The sequence below is a fragment of the Macrobrachium rosenbergii genome, chromosome 19 (assembly GCF_040412425.1).
Source record: "Macrobrachium rosenbergii isolate ZJJX-2024 chromosome 19, ASM4041242v1, whole genome shotgun sequence".
Classification (NCBI taxonomy): domain Eukaryota; kingdom Metazoa; phylum Arthropoda; class Malacostraca; order Decapoda; family Palaemonidae; genus Macrobrachium; species Macrobrachium rosenbergii.
Genome location: NC_089759.1, coordinates 239,511 through 258,482, shown reverse-complemented (window position 1 = coordinate 258,482; position 18,972 = coordinate 239,511). Strand labels below are relative to the sequence as shown.

General features: G+C 39.3%; 1 protein-coding gene across 6 annotated transcripts in view; it reads left to right on the top strand.

Annotated features, from left to right (window-relative positions):
* Tip60 (Histone acetyltransferase Tip60) overlaps positions 1-18,972 on the top strand; it is a 357,015-nt gene that overhangs the window by 226,016 nt on the left and 112,027 nt on the right. For 2 of the 6 annotated variants that reach the window (XM_067120818.1, XM_067120816.1), the window contains exon 6: positions 14,521-14,736. The exons of 2 other annotated variants lie outside the window; for them this stretch is intronic. In XM_067120818.1, the coding sequence (XP_066976919.1) occupies positions 14,521-14,736 (216 nt within the window). Of the gene's footprint in view, positions 1-14,505; positions 14,737-18,972 lie in introns of all 6 variants that reach the window. 2 more of the 6 variants (XM_067120815.1, XM_067120817.1) reach the window with 1 other exon arrangement.

The window sequence follows — 18,972 nt, the reverse complement described above, 5'->3', positions numbered from 1 at the left end:
CTCGTCTTATTATTATTTTATAGTATCTCAGATGAGCTTTCCTAGCCTTCTCCTTTACGTTACATATACCACACACTCTTGTTATATCTTGACTCTCCCTCCTTTCCAGTAGTTATATTCCAGCAATCCATCTCACCATCCTCATCTCAGTTCTTTCCAACAGTCCTTCCTCTTTCCTCCTTAAGTGCCCAATTTTCTGCTCCATATAATAGTACAGACTTGATAACTGTCTTATAAATTTTCATTTTGAGCCTTAATGGCATTTTCTTGTCTAAAACAACTCCAGTTACTTCCCTCCATTTTTGCCATGCTTCTTTCACTCTCTGTCTCACTGCTTTCTCAGTACCTCCCTCCTCTGCTATTATTGATCCCAAGTAGTTGAACTCATCATTCTGTTTTAGCTCTTTACCATCTTCCACTTGAATGGTTACTTCTTCATGTTCTTCTTTACTACTAATCATTAGCTCTGTCCTTTCAGTGTTCACTTTCAATCCTTTCTTTTCTGGGGCTTCTTTCCATGCTAAAATCCTTTCTTGCAGTTTTTCTTCTGTGTGCTATAATGACTAAATCATCAGCAAACATCAGTTCCCACAGTTGTTTGTTGTTCCTTAATTCTGATGTCAAAGTGTCTATAACGACGAGGAACAAGAATGAACTCAGAGCTGATCCCTGATGGAGGCCAACCTCCACATGGGATGCCTCAGCCTCCCCATATTTTGTCTGCACACTGGTTCTTGCCCCCGCAGACACCATCTTCGCTAACCTTACCAACTTCTCTGGCACTCCTCTCTTTCTCAAACGCCAATAAACTACTCATCTTGGTACCTTGTCATATGCCCTTTCAAGATCCACAAAACTCATGTAAACTTTCCTGTTTCCTTCTGAATATTTCTGTTAGACTTGTCTTATTATAAGAACAGCATCCACCATGCTCTTTCCTTTCATAAACCCAAACTACTCATGCATATCTATCAGCTTTCTTAACCGCCCTTCTACTGTTCTTTCTAATATCTGTAGCCATTATGTGCCAAATATGGTCACTCTTTGGATGGGCAGATATGGTTCGTATCGCTCAGAATGATCTCAGGAATTACCCTATACGACATGTACCAGGTACACACTGCTCTGTATGACGTGTGGTCAATTGAAACATGCATAGGTTTTCAATATATTGTTATTTTACAGTCTATGTACATGTATATACACACACACACACACACACACATATATATATATATATATATATATATATATATATATATATATATATATATATATATATATATATACACACACACACACACACACACACACACACACACACACACACACACACACACACACACACACACACACACACAGGCAGTCCCCGGTTTACGGCAGGTCCGGCTTATGACGTTCCGAGGTTAGGACGCTTTTCAAATATATTCATCAGAAATTATTTCCCAGTTTACGACGCATGTTCCAGGGTTACGACGTGTCGTACGCCGATCCGACGGAAGAAATGTGGCTTCAAAATGGCATAATAACCAAAATTTGGAGTTTTCTTTTTTATGAAAAACTCAGTAAAAATGCAGTGTACATCGTTTTCAATACACCCAGAGCATTAAAAGTAAGATTTTCATAAGATTGTTCCTCTCTATCTGTCCATCTCTCCATATACAGATATGTGTATATATTCACTTTTATGTGAGGGAGGAAGAGAATGAGAGAAAAAAGCTCTTTCTTTTATATGCATAAGGTTATATATAACATTGCACACACACACACATATATATGCACGTACAGTAAACCCCCCTGTATCCGCGGGGAATGCGTACCACACCCCCTGTGAGTAGCTGAAAACTGCGAATACTTAGAACCCTTCTAAAAACACTTAGAACTGCCTATTTTGATAGTTCAAACACAAAAAAAAAACTAAAAATGCTTATACAGGTATCATCCTACTTACACTGGGGTTAGGTTCCAAAAAACCATCGTTTGTTGGAAAAAATGTATCTGGAATATAGCCTAGCATACACTAGGTATTTGGTACCATGTATACATAATAGCCTACCCTACACTATAAGGTATACTCAATACATACACGGTATAGTAGTTATTAATATCAGCTCATTCTGGAGGTTCATGCAGATTGACTTACGGTAATTCAATACAGAGAAATTGAATAACAAACAAGAATTAGCTTAGCATACACTATGGTATATCGTATACATATACAGTAGCCTAACCTACATTATACTGTACACTATATTCACATATCCTATTATGCAAACATCAACATAACGAGTATGCATCTTTTCCATGGATCTTTTCAAATGTTATGCCTTAATTCACTGTATCCAATAATATTGTATATATTCTTATATTTTCTATTATAAATTGCATTCATAGCGATCAATGTTTTGGTTTGGAAATCGATTACGTGGTAAGTTTATTTCTCTTTATTTAACTCAATTCAGAGTGCTCTTCTTGCTTCTAGTTAGCGTAAATGAATCTCTAGATACTTTATTTATATGGGGCAAGGTTATTTTTTGTTATATGAAGTGTTTTTAAGTCAAAATATAACTTAAATACATCTCGTTGTGAAATTAACTATTTTTTCCATTAATAGGTGATGTTGGCCATTTGGGGGCGTTTGTTTTGTGTAAAAAATCAAGATTCCATTTGCTATTTTCACTCGATTTCATCATAATATGAGCTTTACATATTTATCGTTTATCAGCATAAAAATAGCAGTAATGTGTTGTTCATTGCCCAGTAGTTTTGGTTAAAATACTTTATCTCCAATTTCAGTTACTGTCGAGTTTCAACCATGTTGCCGATGCACAATGATTTATAGTCATTAGCAGTTTGAACATTGTTTTCTCAGCTTCAGCTACACTGCATCATAAATGTAGCAGCATATTTCGTTGCCAATCTTTTATCCATACCGAATAAGAGTGTGATGTAAAAAACAGTCCTATTCTACTTAATGTCATTTGTACTATAACTATGGTAATTGTGTGTTACTGTACGACGGTTGAAATACAAGCAAAACAGCTGTTGTTATCCGATTCGGTGATGAGCAAAACAACAGTTTCTTGGTCGGTTGTTTATGGCTGTACGCATTTACGCAAGAGTATAACGTTACTAACAATACTTTTATCATTCCCTTTTACTTTTTTAACTAGAAGATGGGATAAAGAAATGGAGGAAAAGAAGTTGGTCTATTGTAATTTGGTCTCTCTCGCTGCCTGATTGTACGCTGCTGCCTGCGCCCGCACGAAATTTAAAAATATTTTGTTAATATTGTCATGTCGGTATTTAATTGCTTACCCTATCGCAAAATCGAATTATTGTAAGGTGAATTATTGTAAAGAAAAATAATATAGAATTCATTACAATAAATTTTGAAACAATAGAAGATATATATATTCGCATTCTCATGATTCGCGGACTCACGTATTCGCTGATTTCTCCGGGGGGGGGAATTGAACTCCGGCCCATCGAGTGTCATGTATTGACCATTCGATAGTGAGTTCTAACTGCATGATTGGCAAAGTAGCAGTCAGGCACTAATTATAATAAATACCAGCAGTAGTCCACCAATGCCTAGATCCTCTTGGTGGAACCTGGACAGAACTGACTGGATTAAATTTCAAGAGCTTAGTGAAATTGAAGGAACTGCAGATAAATTTCAAAGTATTTATGATGCTATTGACCTGCTAAGTGGAACTATTCATACAGCAGGTATAAACTCTATCCCTAAACTACAGGCTTCTTCAGAAAGCGACCAGTCCCTTGGTGGTCGTCAGAACTCCAGGTACTGCACAGGGCTACCAGACAAGCCCTTACTTGATACCGCAGGCACTGGACAGAAGAAAATATTATTATGTACAAGAAATCACGAGCACAATTCCACCGTCCAACAAAAGCAGCAAGAAGTTAATCTTGGTCATCCTTTGTGTCCTCAATTAACAACAGAACGCTGCCTTCATCTGTTTGGAAAAAGTCCGGAAGATAGCAGGAAAATTCACACCAAATCCACCTCCAGTTCTCAGAGTGAATGGTCAATTCATGACTGGTGCAGTAGGGGTTCGTAATGCTCTGGCAGAGCATTTTGCCAGTGCATTACAAAAGTCAGAATCTGCCCCTGGTTTTCATTATAGAAGTTGAGAAGAACAGAACCCCTTGACTTCACAGCAAATAAAGATGAGTCATATAAATATGCCTTTTAATGAAAAGGAGTTTGATTCAGCTCTAACTTCTTGTGATGATACAGCCCCAGGCCCTGATGACATTCCTTATGCATGTATCAATAAACACAAAGGTTTTTATTATAAGTATTATAAACAGGATATGGCGTGGCACTAGTTACCCAACTGTATGGGAACTAGCAATTATTTTAGGCTTTATAAAGCCTGGTAAGGTTAAGTTTTTACCAACAAGGTACCGACCAATTGCATTAACCTGTTGGAAGATAATGGAAAAGATGGTCAGTGTAAGGCTTGTCTGGATCTTGGAAAAAAAAGGGGCATTTTATCACCTGCACAGTGTGGATTTCGAAAATTGCACTCAAAAACAGATGCCTTAATCCATCTCGAGTCATCTATTCGTGAGTCATTTGCATCCAAGCAGCATCACATGACAGTATTCTTGGTCCTTGAAAAGGCATATGATACTGCTTGGAGATGTGAAATTCTTAAAGTTATTCATGAATGTGGATTAAGAGGGGAGTTACCATTATTCCTGAGAGCATTTTTAACACACTTTCAGGGAAGAGTAGGTAATACCCTGTCTGAAAGAAAATGCCGAGTAGGAGTCCCCCAGGGTAGTGTGCTCAGCGTTACTCTGTTTGCTTTGGCAATAAATAGCATCTCTACAATTATTCCTCATGATGTCATTCATACAGTTTTTGTGGATGATATTTCTATATCATTTTTTGGAGCAAGAAAGTCCACAATTGTAAGAAAACTTCAGTTGACAATTGATCGAATAACCAAATTGGCAGATTTGAATAGCTTCAAGTTCTCAAACAGCAAAATGGTTGCTGTTCATTTCTGCTGCATTTGTGGACTAAATCCAGTTCCTGATGTATGTCTTAAAGGACAAAGAATCCCATATGTAGAGGAAACCTGATTTTTAGGCCTAAGTTTTTAACCGAAGGTTGACATGGGCTTCACATCTTAAGATGCTGAAAGGTAAATGCCTAGAAATTTTAAATATCTTTAAAGTCCTAGCACACACATCTTGGGAGCTGATCGCGTAGCACTTCTTAGATTGTACAAAGCCCTTATGCTATCTAAGTTGTTATATGAATGTGAAATATATTCTTCAGCCACCTGCAGTTGTCTAAGAATTTTAGACTCTGTGCACCATACTGGCATTAGACTAGCCATAGGTGCTTTTAAAACTTCACCCATTCCAAGTCTGCTTGTTGATGCTGGAGAACTGCCTCTCAAACTGTATCGTCTGTCGTCTGATACTGGTATAGGTTGCAGAGACTTCCGGGGTCTCTTGCACCTCAAACAAAGCATAGAGAGAATTTCTGTAGTTACTATAAGGCTCATCCTAAATCAGTGCAACCTTACAGATATAGAGTAAGACAACTGTTGAATAGCCTGAATCTGACCAGTATGAAGTGATCCCCTCTAGAAATCCAACAACCCCTCCTTGAAAGTTGCCTTTAGTCTCTTTCTGTCATTATTTTGCAGGCTTTAAGAGAAATATGGCAGAAGAGGAAATTTGATCCATTTCCTTAGAACATTCAGAATGCCATTGAAAAAGTAATTTTATATTCGCAGATGACTCCAAATCCAATGCTGGCATTGGTTTCGGGGTACAATATGTTTTTAATTGTAGGGGTACACTTCCTCTAGAGGCATCAAATTTTAATACAGCAGAGCTGTATGGGATTTTAACTGCTGTTGAAAAAATAGCTACAATGGAAGATGACAATTTTACTATTTTTAGTGGTGCAAAGAGCATTTTTCAGGCTTGAGTACATTTTAATCCAACCAACCCTTTATTAGTTTTAAAGATTCTAGAGTGGCTTTTAATCGTTGAGCAAAGAGGTATCAGAGTGGAAAATTTTGCTGGATTCCAGCACATGTTGGTGTGCCTGGAAATGAAGAGGCTTATAAATTGGCAAAAGCAGCTGCAGCAGAACTACTCCCAAGGAGATGTCCAATATTACACAGTGATTTCTGGCCAAATATCAGGCGGTCTCTTTGTGATATTTGGCAACAGTGTTGGGACTCTATAGACCAGACTAAGATGAGAGAGATCAAAAGTGTCATATCTTCTTGGAAGTATAACTTTATGTCCTGGAGATGGGAAACTGCACTCTGCTGTCTTTGCATTGGCCATACAGTACTCGTGTAATGCATGAGTTTTTAATGACGGGCAGGCCTTGCCCATACTGTGGGGATTGCTTATCTCCTTGACTATAAAGCATTTGCTGGCCGAATGCCACAGTCTTGGGGATTTAAGAGTTCGATCACTCTCTGAAGCTCGGGGTGGGGATGGCGGGTACATCCTTGCCAAGATCCATGGAGAGGATGTAGTGTATGATGGTAATGGTATTTTTAAATATATTTTAGAAGCTGGAGTTTTACATAAGATATAATTTTATTTCCTACAAGTTTTAATTATATCCGTTATAAATATACTACACTATGTAGTCTTTCAATTGACATCAGCGTCAAGGACCATACAAGTCACGATGCTTCATAACTTAAAATCATTCATTCATTTGCTTTTTGGGTTTTAAAAATAAAATAAAATTAGAAATATATTAAAGATGTAAATCTCTCTCTCTCTCTCTCTCTCTCTCTCTCTCTCTCTCTCTCTCTCTCTCTCTCTCTGTGTGTGTGTTATTTGGTTATTTGTTACCTTTGTTACAGTACTGTACTGTACATGTCTTTTAATAAACTGTGCAAAAAAATCATAAGCACACAAAACAAAACAAGCTATAGCAAGTGAAACATCTGCCTAGCCCTCTTCGCCCATCCAACAATATACTGTATCCCCAACCCTCCGAGCCAGGACCACTGCTCCTCTACTCCAGCCACCTTCCAAAACAAGCCTTCTATGAGTAAGTTCTTCTACACAGCCTTACTGCCCAACCTCCTCATGGTGCCCAGCCATCCAACCCACCCCCTGACCTTTGAAACTTCTCCAAGGCTTTCCCACCCCCTAAAACCCTTTATCAGTTTGTTTATGAGTGTTAGCTGTAGTCATGAATGCATCCAAAATAGTCTTATGCTCAGAGTGCCAGTTCTGGCCTTCTTACCCCCAGATAAACTTCCAATTGCTGTTACCACTCCCAAGGGAGGGGCTTCCCCTTTGCCAACTTCCACTGTTACATCGGTAGAGAGCTGCCGAGGGGGGAAAGATGACTGGCCCAGTTCCTCTCCGGCAGTCTCTCTTAGCTGAGAAAAGTTGTCTTCCTCGGGTGGACGCTCGTTTTCGGGTTGTAGGGAGGCTGCCTTACCTAAGTCGACCTTTGCTGCAAGTGCTGTGGAGACCAAGGGGCTTAGGGAGCTCTGGTCCTCCTTAGGCCTCATGGGGGACTGATCGACCATTCGAAGGCTGTGCAAGGCCTTCCAGTTGCTATTTGGACAGTAACCGTGATGACTTCTACAGTTACGGTATCTGCTGGCTCAAGGACTACCACCAGGTTGTTGCTAACTCTGCACACCATTGCAGTGATGTGCCCCCAGGTGCTTCTGTCGACTTCATCATTGGGTGATGTCCTCTTCCACACACTGCTGTCTAAAATCACCCTTGGCAAGGAGAAGAAGTCAAAGAAGAGGAGAAGGAAGTTGTCATTGTAGTCTTCGTCATTGTCTTCATTGTCGAGTGCTGTCGCCTACCCCCCCTTCTTCCAAATCTAGCAAGGGGAGGAAGAAGAAGGCTACCTCGCCTGCCCATGCGAAGTCTCATATAGTTTCCAGCGGCCAGCCCTCTCTTGCAGAGAGGGCTACTGGGTCTCATGCTAGTGTTACTGCGAGTACCGCTGCTCCCGCTGTCGAGTGCATGGGAGCAACTGTGCCTGGGGTTCTCTGGACCCCTTGTGCACCATTATCAGTCCTGGTAGCTCACCTACCTGGTCCTGCAAGGGTTCCCAGTTTACAGATCTGGGCCCAGCTACCAGCGTAGCCCAGAGAGTGAAGGTGAGCAGCAAGTGTGCAGGTGCACCCTCACCCCCCCTCCCACTCTTAGGGAGTGGCTCAGGGGTCCTGGGATAGTGGCCCAGCCTGACTGTGCCAGTCACTTGGGTAAGGCAAGAGGTCCCCCACTCAGTCATCTTCTTCTGTAGAAGACTCGGCTTCTAAGACTGGGGTAGGCTTTGGGAACATCCCCTGCCCACATTCTCGTGGGGGGGGGACTGCTCTCCCGAACCTGTGCAGATGTCATCACCATGGGTTGACAACTGCCCACAGCCTCGCTCACCTGCTGGACTTCGGTCTTTGACAGGCTGAGTAGGGATACTCTCTACCCCTCACATGTCCCCTTGACTCTGTGCATAGGGAGTCTCCCTCTCGCAGATGGAGGCAGCGACACTGGAGTCAAGTGCCATGGCAGTGTTCAAACAGTCTCCTGGATAGATCTGTGGTCATTGTTACTAGCCAAGATCACTTCGTATTCCTTAGGTTCCCGTACACCTGAAGAAGACTCAACCTTCAGGAGACTGATGTTGTTGGTAGGGCCATTACCTACCTTGCCCACCAGATGGCAAACTTGTGGGCGAACCTAGTCTTGAATTTGCAGTACGCAATATTGTCTCAAATCTCTAGGTTTGTCGGGTCTGAGTTGTCATTGCCTCTCAGGAACGAACGGGTCCTGGGTTCCACCTCCCTCTTTGCTAGGGGAGAGGTGGAGGCTGTGAGTCGAAAACGACAAGCTTGTTCAGGCAGTGGCCAAGACCTCTGGGTGTTTGTGTGGCACTGCAGCCATACCCTTGGGTCAGGCTGTCCCTCCCTCTTTGGGTTAGACCCAGACTTCCTCGGTCCCTCATAGCGAAAGGTACACAGTCCCGTCCCTTTCAGCCCCTCTTCTGCTCCAGGAAGGGCAAGAAGAAAGGTGGAGAACCCTAGAGGCAGCATTCCTCCCCACTTGTTGCTGATGGTGGGGGCTGCCTGTTGGGCCATTGGGCAATGTGGCAGGAATGTGGAGCAGAGACCTGGGTAGTAGATATCCTTTGGCTAGGGTATCAACTACCCTGTGAGTCTTCGCCACCCTGCATCTTAATCCAGTCCAATTCCGGACATCCACTCCTGGCTCGCAGAAGGATCTCTCCCTTTGGGAAGAGGTGGATGCGATGCTAAAGATTGGCGTTGAGCAAAATATTGTCGAAAATTATAAGAAAACTTCACTTTTAATCCTTTGGGTGTCTGGCAAACAACATATCCTGCAATTTCATAAAAAAACTCCAAATTTTGACTATTCTGCTCTTTTGGATGCATGTTTCTTCTGTTCGGATTGGCATCAGACTGGCGTGGTCCAAAATACTGTCAAAAATCATAAGAAAACCTTAATTTCAATCCTTTGGGTTTCTTCAAAACAACGTATCCTGCATTTTTATTGAGTTTTTCATCAAAAAACCTCAAAATTTTTTACCATTCTGCTGTTTTGGATCCATATTCTTGTGTTTGGGTCAGCACCGGACTGGCATCGTCTGAAATACCTTAAAAAATCGAAAGAAAACCTGAATTTTAATCCTTTGGGTGTCTTGAAAATTGTGTCCGGACAGTTCGTTACTGGACTGTTTGTATCTGGACATTTTGTTACTGGACACTTCTCCACTGGACAGTTCGTTACTAGGACCCTTCGCTACACTACCTGTATAATTATTTAAATAATGAATACCTTGTTAATGTAATTATACCATCCATCTTGTTTCCTTTACGAACCACCAATTTCCCAAATAAGTTAAATACTGAATACCTTGTTATTGTAATACATTCTATCCATATTTCATTTACCATCCACCAAGTGCTTTTTTTTAAGTTATTGAATCCTTAGTCAGTCAAGATGCCGAGGACAGTTACATCCAGAAGAAAACAAATCAAGTTGGTGGATGATTTGAATTGTATATACAATAAACAAAAGTAAAATAGTGACGGAACAAAACAATATTGGATGTGTGAAAATCGGAGATGTAAGGCAAGAGTGCACACAAACATACATGAGGAAAATTACGTGATAATAATGGTAGTTGGTGAGCATAATCATACTGCCACAGCATCATCTGTCTGCAAAATGTGCCCAAAACCAAATAAAAGATAAAGCTCTTGGAATCCAGGACTCTTTCGCACTTAATTGAAGAATTTGCATGAGTGTGCTGTAGATGAAGTTCCCTCTGCATCAGATTTAAGCCGTAATATACGCCGTTGGAGCAAAAGGAAAATAATTGTCCTCCAGTTCCAAAAACACGGCATAGTTATCTGATTCCTGAAGAGTACTCCAAACTGAGTAATGAGTCATTATTTCTGCAATATGACAGTGGTAAAGGTGATCTTGACAGGATTTTAGTATTTGCGTCTGAAGATGGGTTAAGGGATTTGAAAAACTTTAAAGTAAGGACAGGCGATATAACATTCAAGTGTTGTCCAGTAATATACTACTAGTTGTATATCTTGCACATTCAAAATAAAGACGTATGTTCCCTGACTCTTTGCACTACTAGCGGGCAAAACCGAGGTCACTTACAATCGCTTCTTTTCTATAATTAAAGAGTTTGTACAAAATTATGATCCAGATCATATTGTGGTTGATTTTGAAAAAGCAGTCTTAAAAATTCACTGAAGACTGTTTTTCAAGAAACGGGAGTTACCTGCTGTTTATTTCATTTAGCTCAGAATGTTTACAAACATATAGGACAAACATATAGGTCAAGCTGGACACAAGGAACGATACTATGAAGACGACGACTTAGTTTGAAAGTGCAGTGTTTCTTAGCACTGGCATTTTTACCCAAAAAGTGATGTTGTTGAAGGGTTGAAGAGTTACTTGATGATGACGAAATCCCAGAAGAAATATTTCTTACTTCGCTACAAATTATATTGGTGGTGAGTGAGGCCGTGGATCTAGGAGGAGAAGACTAGATCTAGATCCTGTTTCTTATAGGTGTGTGGAATGTGTATGAAAGGACAATCAATGAAATGCCAAGGACAGATAGCAACTTAGAGGGGTTTCATAGCTCCCTTGGCATGTCAGCTGCAAGCTCACACCCCTAACATAAGGAAACTTATTGATGCCTTGGAAAACAAGGAAGCATGAGCGAGAATGAAAATAATGCAAATAAACTGCGGCTATCCAGCTTCCAAGCAAAAGAAAAAATACAAGGATTGTGAGCAGAGCATTCTGAATGTTATTAATCGCTACGACCCTGAATGTAAAATGAATTTTCTTCAAGCTATCGCCCATAACTTGACACTTTAATTAGTACTGAAATTAAAGTCAACTTTCTTTTAACACTTTTTATTTGATGATATTTTGATTTTATGATATATGCACTGTAAGTGATGCTAGCTAGTAAATAAATGATGAATTATAAGTGAAAGATTTTTTCTCACTTGTGTTAGTTTATAAAATTATTATTATTATTATTATTATTATTATTATTATTATTATTATTATTATTATTATTAATAACATGTATATTACCATTCACAAAAAAAAAAAACGAATCTTCACCGATTCAGCAAACAAGGTAAAAATGGCTTTTGGTAGCGTATTGCCCTAGTAGCGAAGGGTCCTAGTAACGAACTGTCCAGTAGCGAAGTGTCCGGTAACGAAATGTCTGGGTACGAAGGGTCCAGTAGCGAAATGTCCTAGCACCCTTCAAAACAACATATCCTGCATTTTTATTGAGTTTTTCATCAAAAAGCCTCCAAATTTTTACCATTCTGCCATTTTGGAGCCGTGTTTCTTCCGTCGAATCGGCATTGTCAGCATCATAAACCTGGAACATGTGTTGTAACCCGGGAAATAATTTGTGATGAATATATTTGAAGATCATCGTAAACTCAGAACGTCGTAATCCGAGTCTGGTGTAACCCAGGGACTGTCTGTATAGTAATTAGTGAATATTGCTCCACAAAAAAATCCGCGAATTAGCAAATTTTCCACGATATATTTGGGAATATGTTCCACAGAAAAATCTGCGATTAACTGAAGCTACAAATGCTGAACCGTGCTGTAGCGGGGGTCGACTGTATTTACAACATGAAATACCCAAAAGTTATGTATTTACAGCAGGAAATACCCTAAGAATGGTAATGAAGAGAATGAAGTCATCATTAAAAAGCATTTATGACATTGTAATGACTTGACGGATAGTAGGAGACCTACTATGCATTGAGTAAGCTTTGCTGAAGTGGCTGTCATTGCACTGAACCAAATAATGTTTATCAATTACTGTCTAGTGCAATGCTGTAATTTAATTTTAAAGTTTATTGAAATAATTTTATCCTTTTCACACTTTTTGTAAGGAAGAATTATGTGGTTGGATCAGTTGTCATTGATTACTTATGTACACAAAGTGGGGAAAGCTGAGAAACAGCATGCCTCTGTGATTTTAATAAACTGCATTTAGTCATAATTTTAACTATTTTGCTGTTATTTGTGGAAGTAAGTATAGTTTATTGTTTTGAGATGTTTATTTCATCAAGTAAATGTTATTGAAACTAACTTGAACTTCCTTAATAACAATAATCATACAAATTACATCAAATTGTAAAATGTCCAAGTATAGTTATTATTATTGTTATAATATCAAAATGTTTTGAAGTCTTATGTAAAACAGTTTAACCTTCTTTTAATGCATGAATACCATCTCTATTTGATCTTTAAGGTTTTTCTTCATTTAGCATCCTGTCATTTCAGTTTGTACTACATGGATAACTAATTTCCCCTCTGTCTTTCTCCTCACTCACTCAAACTATCTGTCTTGCAGACATTAGTCTATTTAACAGCCACTGAACAGCACACTTCAGCTACTCCCTCATCTTTTATACACTCCCAGTTCACTCCAACCTTGAATTTAGGCATTTTGTAGTCACAAATTTTCAGTCTCATCAATTTTTGTTTTGTAAGGTCCAGTGTTTGTACTGCATACTGAAACAGGTCTTACACATCACAAATTTTTGTTGCTCTTTAAGAGTATACACTCAGTAATCTCTTTCCACTTTAGCAGGAACATTAATGCTCTCTAATTGTCCCATAAACAGGCTGTTGCTATTCATTGTCTTACTTCCCGCTCAATTCTGGCTTATACCCCACTATACTACTTCTACTAAGGCCTGCCCTCTTCCATCTCTTGCACAGTTGCTCCTCTTTTGCTTACTGCATCAAAATCCCATACTTTATGAAAGCTTTCCAATCCTGAATGTCTTTGGCAACATCTACTGTGTTATGTGCATAATATTGTATTTACCCTTATCTAACTCCCGCAGCATCAGCATAATCATGTGCTGGATTTAGACTTGTCATTTACCTCCTTTCTTGTCACTAGAACCTTTTATTGATTTTCAGTCCATTCTTCATGATCCCACTCTTCTGTCTTTTAACATTTCTTAGGCTCCTGAGGCCCAACTTTTTTCATTTCTTTTGCAGATTTTTCTTTTACTCTGATAAACTGTAAAGGGCACCAACATTTATATAAAGTTCTGAAATGCATACTGTTGTCTTCATGTCTTCATGCTCACTGTCTTTCTGGTACCCTCTGCCATCATAATTCCCACCTGACTGCATGCTGTTGTACTCTGTGAAATGTTTTATACAGATTTTTAAATGTATGTAATGAGCATTGTGCAGCTTAGTTTCTGGCTGGCTCATTGTAAGGAGTTTCTGTCTCATTATGAACATTTTTTATGGTCAGTTTTGTGGCATGAAGCTAAACTGACAGCTGGTAACTTTATTATTTCTTATGAACATTTCTTCCTCCAGGCTCCTTATCGTAATATTTTGCTTCAGCAGTCTTAATCCTCCTTAGGTTCCACAGTATTGTCTATCACTTTATCGCATAATGCTTGTGCAGTGATTTTCTCTCATTCTTTTGGTCCCATCCATCTTTTCTTCCAAAATATTTACATGTATATTGGTGAAATCTTTAGTGACCTTTTCCCTAGGGGCTTTTGACAAATCACATTCTGTATTATATTTGATGGTCAAAAGCCTTATTATTATCCATTTTAAGGCCAGAATATGTAAAGTGGTTTGGCAAAAACCAAACAAGGTACTCCGTTTTTTTCACGAGTATCTGAGTGGAAGAAAACTATATGCCTAAATGAGAGATTTTTATAATCAGTTTGAACACTTGTCATAATGGACTTGAAAATGCTTGAGAAATATGGTACAAGGAGTAGGAAAGCTGAAATACTGTATTGTCTTTTTTATTCAGTGTTTTTTGTCACAATTCTTAATTTGGAAATATGTTTGTGTACAATAAACATCTGGATAAATTTTTGCCCCCATTAAGAGAGGGACGATAAGATTCAGTTAATTTCTGGGAAGCCTGCACCATTACAGGAAGAAGAACCTCGACGAGCTTCAATTGGTTCGATAAGTGGCTTGGCAGACATAGAAATACCAAATATAATCCCAACGCAGCATACAGCACCAAGGCAGACAGGCTCTTTAGCGACGCATTCAGATGATCATTCCATAACGCGTATAAAAAACATGAAGATGATTGAATTAGGGAAATACAGAATAAAACCATGGTATTTTTCTCCATATCCACAGGTAAGAATGATTTTAAAATATCACATTTTCAAGAAAAATTAGATATTAATAGTATTTTTTCCTAATATGGATTCTCTTATAGCAATTGCATGTGTCCCTCCCTCCCTTTCTCTCACACTGTAGATTGTGTGATTTTTGGCTGTTATGTAATCCATCATTTTTAATATTGTATTCTTTCAGTTTTGTGTTCCCATTTTTACCACTGAACTGTTATCTATTGCGTGCATTTTGTAAAATTGTTCAAGGCATTTCATGTTCTTACTGTTGTCATCGTCGTCATCGTTCATCATCATGCAGCTCTTTAGTATACCGAACATTGGTTCCTCAACTGGCCACATTTTGTTACTTATTGAATACATCTAAGTATGGAAAACATTTCCCAACGGAATAATCCAGTAGGTAAGCTAGACTTAGTGGATCTTGAAACAAACACTAATACTTGCTTGCTTAACCTTGTAATCATGGTCTCTATGATTCCAGGATAGCTAACCCATGGTGCTCCACTCTTTACCTTTCTCCCACACACTTGAACAGTTAGTATGTGTTTTTTCTCCTGAATAATTGCAGTTCCTATGAAAATGTGATCTTTTATGTCTAGCATGCTATTACCACAGTTGTCTGGTGATTTCATACAGAGTAGCTACCATTTTGTACTCACAATTTTTTGTATTAAAAACGTAATTAGCAGAACATACAATTATTTTGTATATGTGTGTGTGGGATACATTGTAGTTTTGTAATTTATTTGGTATGGCTTAATTAAATTTATGAAATCTGTACACCATCCAAAACTCCTGAGCTACTTGAGCATAGGTTATTATATATCAGTGGTTGAAACATTGAGTAAAAATACACATTTTTTATATTAATAATAATAAATATTAATAACATTTTATTAAAGAAATTACATTTAGTAATACTGAAATTAGAAGAGAGAGAGAGAGAGAGAGAGAGAGAGAGAGAGAGAGAGAGAGAGAGAGAGAGAGAGTCCTAAGTATACCTTAGTTTAACCAGACCACTGAGCTGATTAACAGCTTTCCTAGGGCTTGCCTGAAGGATTAGACTTACTGTATTTTATGTGGCTAAGAACCAATTGGTTACCTAGCAACAGGACCTACAGCTTATTGTGGAATCCGAACCACATTATAGCGAGAAATGAATTTCTATCACCAGAAATAAATTCCTCTAATTCTTCATTGGCCAGCCGGAGAGTCGAACACGGGCCCAGCAGAGTGCTAGCTGAGTACGATATCGACCCACCCAGAACCAGACCCCCCTGAAATCCGTGCCCCAACCCTGCAGAATAGTTCTGCCCTTGAGCTGTCAATGTAATATCTCTCAGGTCCAAACATTATAGGGTAATTGATGATCCGACCACAGTTCCTGCTATTTAGCTTGGGATATAAACCCAATCCCAGCCAGGTCCATTAAATTTAGCCAAAGTTGTAAAGTTCCAGGCGGGTCTGGTTCTGGGGATAGGACTCTCAGCATTCTATCTGGTTTGCCTATAACACAATTAAGGTGGGGATGATTGTATTCTTGTAATACTCTCATTCCCAACAAGCAGGTTTGGCTTACACCTGAGCCACCATAATTGTGCTGTGCCATCCCCCATGGGGTAGGGTAGGGGGCGGACATTTGTGAGTCGGCTTTCACTTGTACCATTGGCGCAACAGGCTAGGGTAGAGATTGTCTCACCCTTCCCCTCCTCTAAAGTAGTTTTTTCCAAATAACCTCCCATTTAAAAGGGGATCATAGAGAAAGATGGTCTTATTTGCCACCACTCTTCAGTATCTGTCCCCAAGAAGCATTCCTCCAAACGAAGGGCCCATCAAATTTGAACAATCATTGTTTGCATAAATTTTTATATATACAGCATGTCCCCCATTTTCGTGGGTGTCAGGGACCACAACCACTAGCGATAAGCAAAAATTCACGTTAAGTTGGTACCCCCAGCACCCTTCACGTCACTATCTTGAAATGATCGACGGGGCTACACTTCTCTCCCGCTTATCCACCAGGAAAAGACTTGGAATTCCACAGAATTATGCAAAAATCTTACCTAATTTATTAATTTTTATTATATTTTCCTAGTTATTGAAATGCAAAAAGTTGTAATTACAGCATGGAAAATATGAAAAAATAAAAGACAAAATAACATCATGTTTATCTGTAAAACTATACAAAACAAATAAACATACATGTTACATATGCATAAAAAATCTCTCTCTCTCTCTCTCTCTCTCTCTCTCTCTCTCTCTCTCTCTCTCTCTCTCTCTCTCTCTCTCTCTCTCTCTCTCTCTCTCATCTCAGTGAGATACAGAGAAAGAGAGAGAGAAAAAATACAGCTCACCCCTCTGATAGTATACACAAAGCATCTGATCTGCAAACTTTGTGACTGGCTTTTTCCAAACCTTCCAGCCAATAACGTGTCATAATGGAGGGAGGGGGGTATGCCACAAGCTCTGTGATTAGCTACTTCCAACTCCTCCAGCCAGTAAGCGTGTTGTCGTGGAGCCTACATCAAAGCAATAAAAAAATTGTAACACGTACATATGTGCTCATTCGATGATGGCTTTGTGAACTTCCTAGAGTTTTATATTAATGATTAATGATACAATTAATTCATATTTCATAAAAGGATATATACAGTACCAAGAGAGAGAGAGAGAGAGAGAGAGAGAGAGAGAGAGAGAGAGAGAGAGAGAGAGAGAGATGAATATTGACATTTGAAAATTAGTAAATCTTTATTATAAAAAATGTAATTATGATACAGTAATTCATATTTAATTAAGATAATATCAAGAGTGCATTTAAAAATAAATTTTATTGATATTTTAATATTGGTAATATTTGAAAATTAGTAAATCATTTCTTTATCATAACAAATGTATTTATGATACAGTAGAGAGAACTGATATTATGTATATATCTGTAAAAACAATTGCAAATGTCCACCAGAGAAGAGTGCTGTCAAAATCTGAGAGTGGTAGTTGACAGACTCCAGTCAAAAGGTTTCCAAATAGGAACAAGTCCCACCTCACATCCAGCAGGCTTTTTCTGAGGCTGGGACTTTGTTGGGCTAGTCTTTGCAGTCAGCTGTCTCTTCCCAAAGCACTCAAACCAGAATAAGGAAGGACTTAGCACAGCCCAGCTTTTCCAGACGACAATTGGAATGAAGTCTGGGCCTGTTACAGTTTGGGTCCATGGTAGACCTAATCCTGAGATTGTGACTGTAGGATTTAACAGAGTCTGGCTCTTACGTGCCAGGAAAAGGCTGTGTGGGTCATCTTCATCTGCGATTGGGTAGATACTCTGTCCATGGACCTGGAAGGGGTCTCTGGCAAACAGGCCGACCTGACTCCACCATTTGTATTCGTGATAATACATACGAATGCCTCCTTGACAGGTTAGGGAGGCTGTTGGGAGGGATTGTCAGTTAGGGGGAAGATGGCCATCTGCTCGGGGGGGAGTGCCATACCAGCTTCTTGGCGCTCTTGGTTGTCTTTCCACCTCAGAAAATTGAAAAAGCCAAAAGGACTCACATTTTGTTGGTCCTAGACAGTGTGACTGCAATGTCTCCTATAAAGAGGTTAGGGTCATGCTGAGCTCCTCTCAAATCAATAATTGCTAGCATGCTTCCACAATCCAGAAGTAGACCGGGTTGCCACGTGAGAACCATCGACTTCCAGTGTACTGCATGTCTCTGAACCTGGACATTCAGGTAATAACAAGAGATGCATTCCTACAAGAGTAGAACAAATGGAAGGCGATATACCTTTTTCCTTCATTATCCCAGATTTTGAAAGCTTTGAACAATCTACCAGCTTTCAGCAGAACTGATTGCCTGGTAGCCCTGAATTTGCCAAACGGTCATTGGTTCCTTATTTTTTCAACAACAGGCAAAAGAATAAATTCCATTGCCATCCATTGTTCTATCCCAGACAGGAGGAGGGGAAGTTGTCCACGCAACCTCTTTCTGAATGGTGACCTTTATGTGGGATTTTAAATCTAGTCTTCTGTGAAGATTATTTGCCTAACATTGCTAGGTAGCAAGTGCAAAACTATGGACTTCATCTAGCCAGCATACCAATCTGTATGGGAAGTGTGGTTAGATCACCCCCATGCTGAGAGCCCCGTTGAAATATGTTAAAACAGTGTTACATTTGACTTATCTTTTAAGGTAAAGTGCTTTGCTATTACAACATTCATGGCATACAAGGCATCATTGGTGGA